This window comes from Myodes glareolus, chromosome 14 (genome assembly GCF_982192425.1).
Source record: "Myodes glareolus chromosome 14, mMyoGla1.1, whole genome shotgun sequence".
NCBI lineage: Eukaryota > Metazoa > Chordata > Mammalia > Rodentia > Cricetidae > Myodes > Myodes glareolus.
In genome coordinates, this window is record NC_142039.1 from 32,610,292 (window position 1) to 32,623,304 (window position 13,013).

Genomic DNA, 13,013 nt, shown 5'->3' on the forward strand with positions numbered 1-13,013 from the left:
GAAAAAAAACGCATCTTCCATAGTTGGTCATCTTACCTTGATAGCAAAATGTTAGTTAAAATACTATCTACCAAAATACTGAGCTGAGCACAGTGTCCTGTGCCTGGGGTCCCAGCTCCTTGTCAAGCTGAAACTTTAGCCCAGAGATCAGGGCCAGCCTGGGCACCATAGATATCATCATGCATCTTTAAAGTGAGGGAGGGAGAAAGTACTTGCATTTGTTTTATTTTGAAGCAACTCTGGGGTTTCTGAATCACATTTCTCCTTTAGTCAGATTTTCCTCAGATTTAAAGCAAATCCAAGTTAGGCAAATTTCTCAGACTTGGTGTAGTAAAGGTGTAGACAGACTTAGTGAGCACGAAGCCTGCTGTGGTGGTGCAGACAGCTGCACAGACCTGCTGGTACTTGTCTGATGACCAGGAAGACACTTGGCATTTCAATATTCAATAATCTCTTGAATATTAGCCCTGCTCGCTTGTAGTAATTTCTGGGATTTGAAATGAGTGTTGTGTGATTTATTACTTATTCAGAAAGCATTACTTGCACACCCACTGAAAAGAAGGCACAGTAATTTCATCACATCCATACTCAGGGAGAAAATAAGGACTGGCAGGGTACCTCAGAAGGTAAAGGCATGGGATGCCAAGCCTGCTGTCCTTGATTCAGCTGGCATACCTGTGTACATACACACCCACAAATAAATAAGTAAATGTAATTTTAAAATGTTTAAAAGAAAATATATAAAATAAATGGACCCACAAAGTTACATGTTATATACCCTCATCCTTGTAGGCCATGCACAGTATTTTATCCATTATTTATTTAAGATAGAGAATTTTATGAAAGGAATCATAACTTATTATTTTCAGGACAAATGCCTTAAATATCATGCCACCTTCCATTTGTGAAACCTAGAAATATCTAAGCTACACCAAAATTCCATAGACTTTGATTTGTTATACTAAGAAAATAAGTTTCCTTCTGAGTTGAAGATTGAGCTTAAATATAAAGACAAATGATCCACGTGGCCTTGCCCAGCTGATAAAGATGGTAGTTTAAAGCTTTTCTCTGCATGGTCCTGAATTCTCAAGTGCACTAAGATCTTAGCAGATTCATGAGAATTTTTGTAAAATAGTAATAATTCTTTTTTTTTTTTAAATATTTATTTATTTATTTATTATGTATACAATATTCTTTCTGTGTGTATGCCTGCAGACCAGAAGAGGGCACCAGACCCCATTACAGATGGTTGAGAGCCACCATGTGGTTGCTGGGAATTGAACTCAGGACCTTTGGAAGAGCAGGCAATGCTCTTAACCTCTGAGCCATCTCTCCAGCCCGTAATAATTCTTTAATGTTTTTAAAGTGATAAAATTAGATGTAAACTAAGTTGAGTTTTGTACTGTTGTGGTTGTGTGTATAAGAACATTTATTTGTCTTTACATTGGAATTTTGAGCACTGGGCCAGAGTCATCCTGATGCTTTAAATCCATGGCATAAGGGACTGGAGGTGGTTTTGTGGTTAAGAGTGCTGGCTGCTTATCTTCATTATTTTTTTTGTTGCCGTGATAAGGCAAGACCAAGACGTCTTATAAAAGGAAGTGTTTAATTTGGGGTTCATGATTCCAAGTGGTCAGAGTCCATGACCACCATGGTGTGGAGCCTAGCAACAGGCTGGTTTGGTGCTGAAACAGTAGTTGAGAGCTTGCATTTTGATCCATAAGCTCGAGGCAGAGAGCTAACTGGGAATGACTTTGAAATCTCAAAGCCCACCCTAGTAACACACCTCCTACCTAACCCTTTCCAAACAGTCCCCCCAACTGAGTGCCAAATATTCAAATATATGAGCCTATGAGTGGGGGATGCATTCTTATTCAGTCCACCACACTACTCTTTCAGAGAACCTATGCTGGGTTCCACTGCCCTCATAGTGCCTCTAGCCTCATGGTGTGACACTTTCCTCTGACCTCCTAAGGCACTCACTTTATACAGGTTCAGGTGTTGAACATGCAAAGTATCTATGCACATAAAGTAAGAATAGGGAAATAAAGTAGGCCAGGTGATGGTGGTGTCCACCTTTGATCTCAGCACTCAGGAGGCAGAGGCAGGCAGATCTCTGTGAGTTTGAGGACAGCCATAGCTGAGGGAGGGAGGGAGAGAAAGAGGGAGGAAGGGAGGGAAAGGAATAAGTAAAGTAAATAAAAATCCATAGCATCATTATCTGCTGTAGGGCAAGCATCCTGGCCGTTCAGCTCTGCGTTGTAATACATTAATTGTTAGTCATGAAATGCTGGAACACTTCTGTTCTCATTCCTTTCAGGCTGGGGAAGGGACATTGCCTCATGAATTCATGGAAGGTGTGGAGGGAGTTGCAGGTGGCTTTATCTACACTGTTCAGGGTAAGTTGGCTAGTGCAAAAGCAAACTCAGTGTAGCTACCTTTGTTTTATAATACACTATGAAAGGTCATCTTTTCAAGTTAAAAATTCCTTATCAATCTGGGTACAAAGTTTTACGCCTGAAATGCTGACACTTAAGAGACTGCAGAAAAATTATGACTTCAAAAGCCATCCTGGGTTATGTGGCAATACCCCGTCTCCAAAGCAAAGTCCAGAAGCTTACTTTTTAAGGTATTGTATTATTATGCAAGTAAAGCATAGTTGGGCTCTTGTTGGTTCTACTTGTATTGTTTCCCAGCATAGCAAACAGTGCTGCAGAGAACATTGTGGTGCCTATGTAGGACGTAGTATCTCTGATGTCCTATCACAAGTAGGCCTAACTGAGCTATAATTCTGCCCCATATGAAGAGCCAAATGAGCGGTGTTCCACCGCATCCTTGGGGAAGGAATTCTGGTAACATTTTCAAGTTCTGGGTCCTGAGCATGCAGTAGTGTTTCTCCAGCACAGCCTTTCCTTTTCAGAAGGAGATGCACTGTTACGAAGCCTTCACTCACGGCCCCAGAGGCTCTCAAACCATATACAGGATCTACGAGTGGAAGATGCCTTACTGCAGGAGGAGAGCAGCATCTATGACGACATTGTCTTCGTGGATGTTGTGGATACTTACCGAAATGTTCCTGCAAAATTACTGAACTTCTACAGATGGTAGGTTGTGTGGCTGTTGGGTAGCTAAAATTTGCTTTGTTGTTATTTTGATATAGAAACATCAAACCACTGAGATTTCAAAATTTAAAAGATTTCATTATCTGGGGTGTGATCTGTTATATCACAATCCTTTAAAATCGATTTCTTTTTAATCTTAAGGTTTTTAAAAAATTACTCATGTGTATGTGTCTCTGTGTGTGCCTTGTGTGTGTAGGTGCCTTTGCAGGCCAGAAGGCATCAGATCTCTGAAACTGGGGTTACAAGCCATTCTGAGCTGCCCTACATGGGTACCAGGAACCAAATGGGTGGGACATCTGGAAGAGCAGTACTTAGTCCTGACTGCTAAGCCAACTCTTCAGCACGTCTTGTCTCCTTTTTAAGACATCTTCTAATGTGCTATTGCTTTCTTACTTGGATGAACAGAACCACAGTGTGAATGGCATTAAGTGTTCAAAACCAACAAAACAAAAATTAATTCCCTTAGAGTCATTCCTACACACTTTGGATGTCTCAATCTTGCACTGGATTGTGGTTCTGTGTGTGCAGGATAAGACACTGCAGATGTATACAGCTGCAAAGGCATAGTATGTGTCCTTCCGGGGTGGTGCTTACTTGCATATTCTTTTTTTTTTTCCCCCCCCACAGGACTGTGGAAACCACCAGCTTTGGTTTGCTGCTGAAGACAGATGATGACTGTTACATAGACTTAGAAGCTGTGTTTAATAGAATTGCTCAGAAGAATCTAAATGGGCCTAATTTTTGGTGGGGAAAGTAAGTGAAACATGGACAGAAGTATACCTAAGTGTAATTAAATTAGGATGAAATATGCACATTATTTTTCCACAAGAAAAATGTTATAAAATTTTTTACTAGTTAAACTATTTTGGATTAGTTTGCTGTCGCTATAACCAGAGGTAATTATTTTTTCTATTGAAAAATCTCAGTTGGGCGGTAGTGGCACATGCCTTTAATCCCAGCACTCGGGAGACAGAGGCAGGCAGATCTTTGTGAGTTGGAGGCTAGCCTGGTCTACGAGAGCTAGTTCCAGACAGCTAGGCTGTTACACAGAGAAACCCTGTCTCGAAAAACCAAAAAAAAAAAACAAAAAACCTCAGGCTTATTAGCCAAGAGTCAAAGACGTGCTTTTAGAAGGGCTTGGTGCCCTGAAGCTGAGGTATGTTTTTTGTTAGGCCGTGTATGACACATCTCCGTAGCCATTGTTTTTGCTATTTCAGGAACACTGCAGGGTTAGTAATTTGGTGGGTTTGGTTGCATTTGAATATGTACTGAAATACAGGGTGGGCTTCTCTTCGCTTTCATTAAGAAACTGAGAGCTTACCTAACTAATCTATATAAAATACCATTGAGTAAATAATTCCTTTCCTTAGATGCAAGAATTTTCCCCTGCTCTACAAGCTTGTCCCTTTGTAGTGGTCAAAGGAATCTAGAAGAAGGATGTGGCCAACCATCACCTTTGTAACATCTCAGTTTCAGGTTGAACTGGGCAGTGGACAGAACTGGGAAGTGGCAGGAGCTAGAATACCCCAGCCCAGCCTACCCTGCTTTTGCATGTGGGTCAGGGTACGTGATCTCCAAGGATATCGTTGACTGGCTGGCAGGCAACTCTGGAAGGTTAAAAACCTATCAGGTAATAAGATCACTCATCCAGTCCAATGTCCTGAGATGTCCTTGCAGAGCCAGCTTACCATGGTTGTTCTTTCTCTGCAGGAATCACTCCTTAAAGGTCAGGGATGTGTTCCTGCCATCTATCAGACTCTAGCCATGATGTCTATATCTTATTTGAACCTGTTTTTCACAGCTTTTAGTCTTCATTTGCAAAGTGGAGGAATGTAAATACTTCTGCTAAAAGAAGCTGCTAAAGAAGTGCTTTTTTCCTTCTGACTTGGTTATAGTGTTAGGACCAAGTGTCCCTACCCATGAGATCCACATTACCCTTTAGGCTTATTAGTTCACTGTGTATCCTGTATCCCATCTCTAGCTTGCTCTTGTACATACGGCTTTGTCTTTAAAACATTAAAAAGTTTCCATTTGACCACGAGTAGGGTGAAGATGTCAGCATGGGCATTTGGATGGCAGCCATAGGACCTAAAAGACACCAGGTAAGCAAGTATGAGGGTGCTGGCTTCACTTCAAAGCTTTTGGAGGTGTGCAAGTGAACTTACATATTGTACATCTAACCCTAGGCATAAGAATCAGTGCCTTCTGGCATCCCAGCTATGCTCTTAAGTTACAACACTCTACCTCATTATTCCTCAAATAATTATCTAAGTTTAAACCAAAAGGAAATGCTGTGAACGGAAATTCCTTATCCACAAAAAAGAATTAGGTCTTTAGATCTGATCAGAAATTCCCTATAGTTTTACAGTTTAGAATCTATTGACTTGAGTTTCTGGCCCATGACAGTGAGACCTCTCAACTCCTGACAACAGACTTTAATAGTATTTTATTTGTAAGGGAGTGTGGGATGGGGTGGTGATGGTGGTGCAGAGAACAAAACTGAAGGTAGGAAACTTGGGGTGGAAAGGACAGGCTTTTGCCTTATTTATTGTACCGACTTCTGGATTCCTGCACCCTCTACTCTGGCTGTAGAAGGTACAGTGAACAGGACACGCAGTACCTGCCATTCAGAGTCGGAACACTTCTCACTCACACAGGAGTACATACCCATTCAGCCTGTGTCCTGCTGCTGCATCAGACTCAGCACATCAAAGGCTGCTTGTGGAGCTTGTTGATGTGCCGATCCTTTTTTGTGACCTTGGCCTGTAAGAGTCATACAGAGGATATGCACTTTGCCCTGCCCAATGGGGCACTAGCATTTTTAAACACTTCACATTGCTGCCTTGGGCCTTCTGGAGCTGAAGAGCCTCTTGGACAGAAAGCTTTGTTCTCTTCCATGTACTCAAGGCATAAGGTCCACTCTGCTGCCACTGGTGAACCCCTCATTCTAGATGTTTTTGAGAGAGAGGGATTACCGGATTCCAGACACATGCTAGTTCCAGCAGCCTCTACGCCCATTAGAATTATCACGGTTTAAAAAGTTTCAGGTTTGAGCCAGGCAGTGGTGGCGCACGCCTTTAATCCCAGCACTCGGGAGGCAGAGGCGGATCCCTGTGAGTTCGAGGCCAGCCTGGTCTACAAGAGCTATTTCCAGGACAAGCTCCAAAACTACAGAGAAACCCTGTCTCGAAAAACCAAAAAAAAAAAAAAAAAAAAGTTTCAGATTTTAGCCAGGATTTGTGTTGTCAGATTCCACATTTCTTCATATATGTGTGTTACTTGCTGAGCAGTGTGGTACCTGGGACTCAGGTTAGGAGTCTTGGACAGCCTGTTCTTACAGCATAGCGACAGGAAGAATAATTTTGCTGTCATAGCATTTGATACTGAAATGAGGTGATTTACAGAGTTGCAAGCATCCTATTAGAACGGCTGCCACTGCTTTATGACCTCTCTCTAAAAGGGAATATGAAAGTGTTCATCTGTACTCTCTGTATGTTTTATAGAATTTCATGTACTGACTCTTCTGAGAATCTTAATGTAGTTATTTTAATTGACAATATAACGACTGTGCATATTTATAGGTTAGTTTGGCATTTGGTGACTCTTTAATCTTCACACTGTAGTTTCTGTGTTCATAGCCTCAGGACTATAAGGCTGCGGTACTTTCCCAAAATCAGGATCCATCCCACCCCCAAATCTCATGAGTACATTGAAGTGTCACACACATCTCGTTTCCTGATTCTGTCTTGTATTTTGTTCCTCAACAGGACAGCCTGTGGCTGTGTGAGAAAACCTGTGAGACAGGAATGCTGTCTTCTCCTCAGTATTCACCACAAGAGCTGAGCAGACTGTGGGAATTGAAGGAAATGTGTGGGGATCCTTGTCAGTGTGAAGCAAAAGTACAGTGATCCCCAAAGACTGTAAGTCTGAGGAGACCCTGTGGCTGGTATTGAGCTATAAGTAGTATGATATTACCAGTGTTTGCACAGATCTTAATGAATCATCTGATATTGTAGCATAGTTTTTATTTATAAATTGGAAGATTATTTAATACCCAATTATTTTATAAAAAATATTCATAACTCCTAATCACTGTTACTAAGCAGTAATTATTTTATCATTACCATTTTTGGCTAAATTCAGAAAGTTGTAATAATGCCATTTGAATCTCAATCATGATTATAAAATAGCTCTGCAGCTCAATTAGGCCAGTAAGAACGTACAAAGATGCTGTGTGGTCCTGGGGCCACATATACCAAAGTTCGGATTGCTGAAAATACCAGTTTGCAGATCTCTGACGTGGGCAAACTGGCCTTGAAAAGGAAACACTGTAACCTGAAGTTTGGGGTCTTGCTTTTAAAAATGTTCATTTACATATGTATCATGTTTTCTCTTACCATTTAATGTATATCCTGAATGTCTCACCTTGGCACTCTCACTAAACTGTTTGAGTGTGATAAAAGTAAACACCTCAGGGTTCAATGTCACAGGGAAGTAGGGAAGGCTCTCTGCCTTGCCTGATGTTTACCTAAGCTTGAGAAGGTAGTAATCTGTGGAAGACAGGTTCTGTGTAGAGAATTTGTAGAGAAAAGTAGGTTGTACAGAGTAGGAGATGTGTTTCCTCAGTTTAAAGGACATTTTTCGAACGACCAACCAAATCACTGTAGTAAACTTTTTCAAATAGTTAAGCAGCTCACAGCAAATGTTAACTATTCAGATTTAGACTACTGTTTCTGTTTATATTTACATCTCCACATGGTGGAATACAGTAAGCTGTGGAAACAGAAGGAGTAGAAAAAATCACTAGTAATCAAAGCCTTTATTATTCTATATATAACCAAATGGTCCTTTCCCAACAAAACATACATCCTTTATAAGGGTGAAGTTTTTGTTTCTGGTATATACAACATTCCAGCCGCTAAACTCTTACGGCTGGATTGTTACCATCGCACTAGTAGACAGTCTCCATTCTCCACAGAATAAAACTGTAATGACTGTAGGTCATCTCCTAGTTCAATTTCTCTGCCCGGCATCTAAAATGAGAACAAAGTGGGGAAGAATGAGTAGACAGATCTGACGATGCATGTTATACATGCCGCCCTCCAATGGCAGCTAGCTCGAGGAGTCAACATGCTGCCTCCATTTAAAATCTGTTACATATGGCTCATGGTACTGTGGAGAACTAAGCTTAGCAACTTACCTTGGGGCTTTCATAGGACAGCAGAAGTTCTGACACAGGAACTTTGAGAAGACGTGACAGCAGTCCCTTTACCTTTTGAATTGTCATGGAATCTGTCCAAGAAAAGGAAAATCCATTTCTCTCAAATGATGACTGTGTACAACCAGCTCAGCCATGGCCTGTCCTTTCTTAGCATCAGTTCACTACGTGACAAAGGCTTAGTCATTCAGCCAGTTGATTTCTTTGGCAAACTGGGATATGGAGCCAGTGTTTGACTCAAGTGGTCTTGAAGGCAAAATGTCATAGCATTTACCATTTCTTCCTCAATCTGAGTAACCAGAAATAATCACCTCACTGAGGAGGAAAAATATAGGCCTTTGTGATAACTTCCTAAAGGGTTGCTGAAGATCCCATGAGTGGGGCCTTGAGGACATCTCTCAGCCTTATTTTCCCTCTAGAAGAGAGCATAGACTTCAGTGGTTGATGAGGTCCCTCCCAGCATGAGCATCTGGTCACCATCAGGATGTGCACAATGACTACCAGGTGTGAGAAGATAACTTAGCAAAACAAATGCTATGGTCTGTTCAGAACACTAGGAACTTCTTTCCAAAGACAGTGGATATTTTGATGAAGAATATTAGTTTCTCTGAAGCTTTAGCTGAAAGTACAGCAATAGTGTGGTGTCCTATAAATATCACAATGTAGTCAATTATTTTTCTATAAAAATCATTTTTTAAAAAAGCTGTGTTTTTATGCAACTTGTGATAATAAATCTTCTCTATTTTAGAATAAAACTAGTCTTTTCCTGTTTGTGATCCCCTTCAACAGTCATACTACCCTGAGTGTGCCTGATTAAAACTGCTGTGTCTAGAGAGGAGTAGGCTGGGTCCCAGACTGAATAAGGAGAAGAAGGGGAGAAAGCAGACCGAGCTATCAGCATAGCTTTGCATCCATAGTAAGAACATAATGTGACTACTGCCACATTCCCACCAGTGCCTTTCCTGCCACAAACAGCATAACCATCCTTACATTGCTTAGGTTGAGTAACAAGAAGTTAACACACAGTTAATTTGTCTTTATATATTACATACCAGTCACAGAAATTGAACTGCTAATTTAAAAAAGAGAGAGAGAGAGAGAGAAATTTGGCCCTAAATGGATAGTAGTTCAGGAAAGTACTTTTCTGAGTGCAACTAGCCTTCCACGAGCGTTATCACGGGCAAGCTTATTTTGTCTGATAAATATGGAGATAAAATCAATGAATCTACTGCACTGGTAGGCAAATAGGGAAATATATTTACTGGAGTCAGACAGACTCATATGTTTCCATTTCTTCAATTGCTCCTGGCTTTAAATCTAACCCACCAGCATTTAGCTGTGACTCAAGTTTATCTTGAGAATTCATATAGTGTCATGCTAAAAAATTGATTCTTCTAAGTGCGAGTCTAAGGTCAGTTGTATTATCCAGAAGAATTTATGATTCTAATATTAAGTCAGTTCCAGTAGTACAAATGTTTTTTAAAGGATTCTGAAAAAAAAATTTCTCCCCAAGTTGTTTAAAAGCACTAACTTCTCTCCTGATCAGGAAGTCATCTCTAGACAAGAAATGTGGAAAGAATCAATATGGAAACTTAAATACATGGGCATGGGAAGTATTCCTTTGAGGGGCTAAGCATTCCAGTCCTCACACCTGTGGCTGGACACTATCACAGGGCACAGGTGTAGTGACAAATGCCTTTTACCCAAGCACTTGGGAGGCAGGTATCTGAGTTCAAGGTCAGTCAGAATAACAGTAAGACCCTGTCTCAAAACAAAAACCCCACAAATTTTAATAAAACTATTTCCAGATAAGCTGAAAGTTTTAGATTAAGCACTAATGAAGGTCTACATAAACCAAAAGTTAACATTCCACCTAGCTCTACCCTAAGCCAGTGCTTCACAGGTACATGGACAGCAGAGAAGGGCAAGCTCTTACCTGGCAACTGCTTTTCTAATACTTTCTGTTCAAGTTTGTCTGAGCATTTTATCTTCAATGCTTTAAAGAAAGAGGTAAAAAGTTAATAACCACCATAGCAGGGATTTACAGTGTGCATGCATGTAGAACTGTGATGCAAAATTAATAAAAACTCAGAGAGAAACTGGGGTTCAACATGAAGGTCAGAAAAGCAAAGCAGCCCAGCCACTGGCCTTACCTCTAACTCAGTTCAAAATGGCGATCCTGCCTCCAGGAATCTCAGAATGAGACTGAGAGCTATTTCCTCCCATTTTATAATCCTTTCTAAGGCTGGTATTAAAGGCATTCACTGCCCAGTTTCTATGGCAACTAGTGTGGCTACTGGGATTAGAGATGTGTGTTACCACTGCCTGGTCTGTAAGGCTGACCAGTGGGGCTGCTTTACAGGCAAGCTTTATTTATTAAAATACAAATGAAATGTCACTAGAACTGGATTGTGCCTCTGAAGTAGAGCGCATACTTTGTATACACAAGACCTCAGTTTCATTACTAGCACCAATAAGTAAAATCGTGCAGCTCAAGAGATTGCCATCAGTTTGGCACAGCTTGGCACACCCATGAAGCTAGGGAGTGGTGGTGCACACCTGGCTATAATCCCACTTTGAAAGGCTTTTGGTAGGCTTGTCACAAATTCAAGTCCAGTCTATACAACACATGCCAGCTATGAGACTTTGTCTCAAAACAAAAAGTCAAAAAGATATTGTCATGGTCTCAGAACTGGGGAGCTATCAAGGAGGATGAGTGCAAGGCAGCCTGAGTTTATATACCAGGATCATGTCTCAAACAGCTGACCCAGAATTCTATCACCTTTTCTTTCCCTCCACACCACTTCCTGACAGTTCAGCGAGGGTTCTGCATGTAGGACACAGTGCAGGGTTCGACATTACAGTGTGATTTACTACTCTACTCTCCCTTACACCTAGAAGACTATTTCAGGCTGAAGCAGGGGGCTATCAGAATGCCCAACACAAACTGAATGAGTTTGGGATCATTACTCCCTAAGACAGTGGTTCTCAATTGTGTGTGTGTGTGTGTGTTGTCTTGAACCCTTTCACTAGGGGTTGCCTAAAACCATTAGAAAACAGGTATTAACATTATGATTGATTCATAACAGTAGCAAAATTACAATTATGAAGTAGCAGTGAAAATAATTTTATGGTTCGGGGATCACCACAGCATGGAAAACTGTATTAAAGGGTTGCAGCATTATGAAAGTTGAAAGCCACTGACCTAGGAGAAACACACTTCATCTCTTATCAAGCAAGCCATCACCATTTGCTGACACCCAAGACCCCAGAACAAAGCAGGTATGTGAAAGGATTCTTACTTAGCAGCTGATTTTTGAGCATGAATGGCTGCTGTGTTTTGAGTTCCTCATCTTCAAGTGCACCATATTCTGTTTGTTTAAGAAGAAATAGAAAGGGATGAACGATTAGCTAAAGGCCACAGTAAGGAAACTAAGTTAGTGTGAACAGAGCCTCTCCCAGAATCTACCCAACATCACTGATCAATTAGTTTGGGATTAGCCTCCTCCTGCAGAGCTGCTTGTTGGGTGGTTAGGAGCCATTCCTGCCAGGCGCTAGTGGCACACACCTTTAATCCCAGTACCCGGGAGGCAGAGGCATGCAGATCTCTGCAAGTTGAGCCCAGCCTGGTCTACAAGAGCTGGTTCCAGGACAGGCCCCAAAGCTACAGAGAAACACGCACACACATACACACACCACAATAGCCATTCCCAAAGAAGATCATCTCTGTGGTTGTATGTTCCATGTTTGTTCTAATAATAGTCTGACTAAGCTTCCCATGGTTTCAAAACCTTTGAACTTTTAACTTGGTTTCAGTTTTGAAAACACCCTTTCATTCAGGGTCCTGAGAAAAACTAGGTATTATCTGGAAAGAAGTCATAGAACCCCATCTGGTTTTAGCCAGTCAAGAGTTTAGTGTCCTACTACAGACCAGTTCCTGCACCTGCAACACAGGCAGTAGCTTTCCTAATCTGTGGGGACACATCCTAGGACCTCAGTGGATATCTGAACCTGAGTAGCATTAGATAGATCTCATTTAAATGTCTTTAAGTAACACATAACCTACGATTATAAATTAGACACCGTAGGATGCTAACAACCACACCAGTGAGCTGTGATGAACCTGCGCTTTCAAAACATCTTTCTGTACTTTCAAGCTTCAGTAAGTCCATTTCTCAGTTTCTCTTTGTATTTTAAGGATCATGTCATGGGGTTAAGGGTATTTTCAAGTCAGAACACTTGTCACAAGCACTGACACCTTAGTGGTCTATATGCTGAGCCACCGAATGACTCAGGGCAGGCAACACATATGGCATGGAATGCTAGGCAGAGGCAGTCATGTACACCACACCGCTTAGAATAGTATGCAATTAAAACTGAATGTTTGGTTTCTGGAATTCTCTATTATGTTTGTGCTGAGGCTGGACTAAAAGTGGAACTACAGAAAGGCTGAACTATCCTTCCCTGCTGCCTTTGGTCAAGTGGTTTGGGTTTCTCTGCAGTAAGAATCTGAACTGTATGCACCTGCAGGCTGCTTAGAGTCTTCCCTTCCCTACCCTCAAGTGACTCAGAATTTACCTAGAGCAGCCAGGAAATTGGGCCAGCTAATGGAGTAATTTGAAAGCAATTCCCCTGGGCAGCTTGTCTTCCTGAGATAACGTTCCAGCTGAAGC

At 41.3% G+C, this 13,013-nt stretch overlaps 2 protein-coding genes across 6 annotated transcripts in view; one reads left to right on the top strand and one right to left on the bottom strand.

Annotated features, from left to right (window-relative positions):
- Positions 1 to 9,095, top strand: part of B3galnt2 (beta-1,3-N-acetylgalactosaminyltransferase 2) — a 36,578-nt gene extending 27,483 nt beyond the window's left edge. The window contains exons 7-12 of one of the 2 annotated variants that reach the window (XM_085699243.2): positions 2,321 to 2,399; positions 2,924 to 3,104; positions 3,750 to 3,875; positions 4,593 to 4,752; positions 5,168 to 5,224; positions 6,890 to 9,095. In XM_085699243.2, coding sequence (XP_085555369.1) covers positions 2,321 to 2,399; positions 2,924 to 3,104; positions 3,750 to 3,875; positions 4,593 to 4,752; positions 5,168 to 5,224; positions 6,890 to 7,030 — 744 coding nt within the window. In that variant the 3' untranslated portion in view covers positions 7,031 to 9,095. Of the gene's footprint in view, positions 1 to 2,320; positions 2,400 to 2,920; positions 3,105 to 3,749; positions 3,876 to 4,592; positions 4,753 to 5,167; positions 5,225 to 6,889 lie in introns of both variants that reach the window. The other variant, XM_085699242.2, reaches the window with a different exon arrangement.
- Tbce (tubulin folding cofactor E) overlaps positions 7,923 to 13,013 on the bottom strand; it is a 47,947-nt gene continuing 42,856 nt past the window's right edge. The window contains exons 14-17 of one of the 4 annotated variants that reach the window (XM_048461122.3): positions 11,643 to 11,711; positions 10,277 to 10,336; positions 8,323 to 8,414; positions 7,923 to 8,155 (exon numbers count right to left, since the gene is read on the bottom strand). In XM_048461122.3, the coding sequence (XP_048317079.1) occupies positions 8,063 to 8,155; positions 8,323 to 8,414; positions 10,277 to 10,336; positions 11,643 to 11,711 (314 nt within the window). In that variant the 3' untranslated portion in view covers positions 7,923 to 8,062. Of the gene's footprint in view, positions 8,156 to 8,322; positions 8,415 to 10,276; positions 10,337 to 11,642; positions 11,712 to 13,013 lie in introns of those variants that run through there. The other 3 variants (XM_048461124.3, XR_007237167.3, XR_007237168.3) reach the window with 3 other exon arrangements.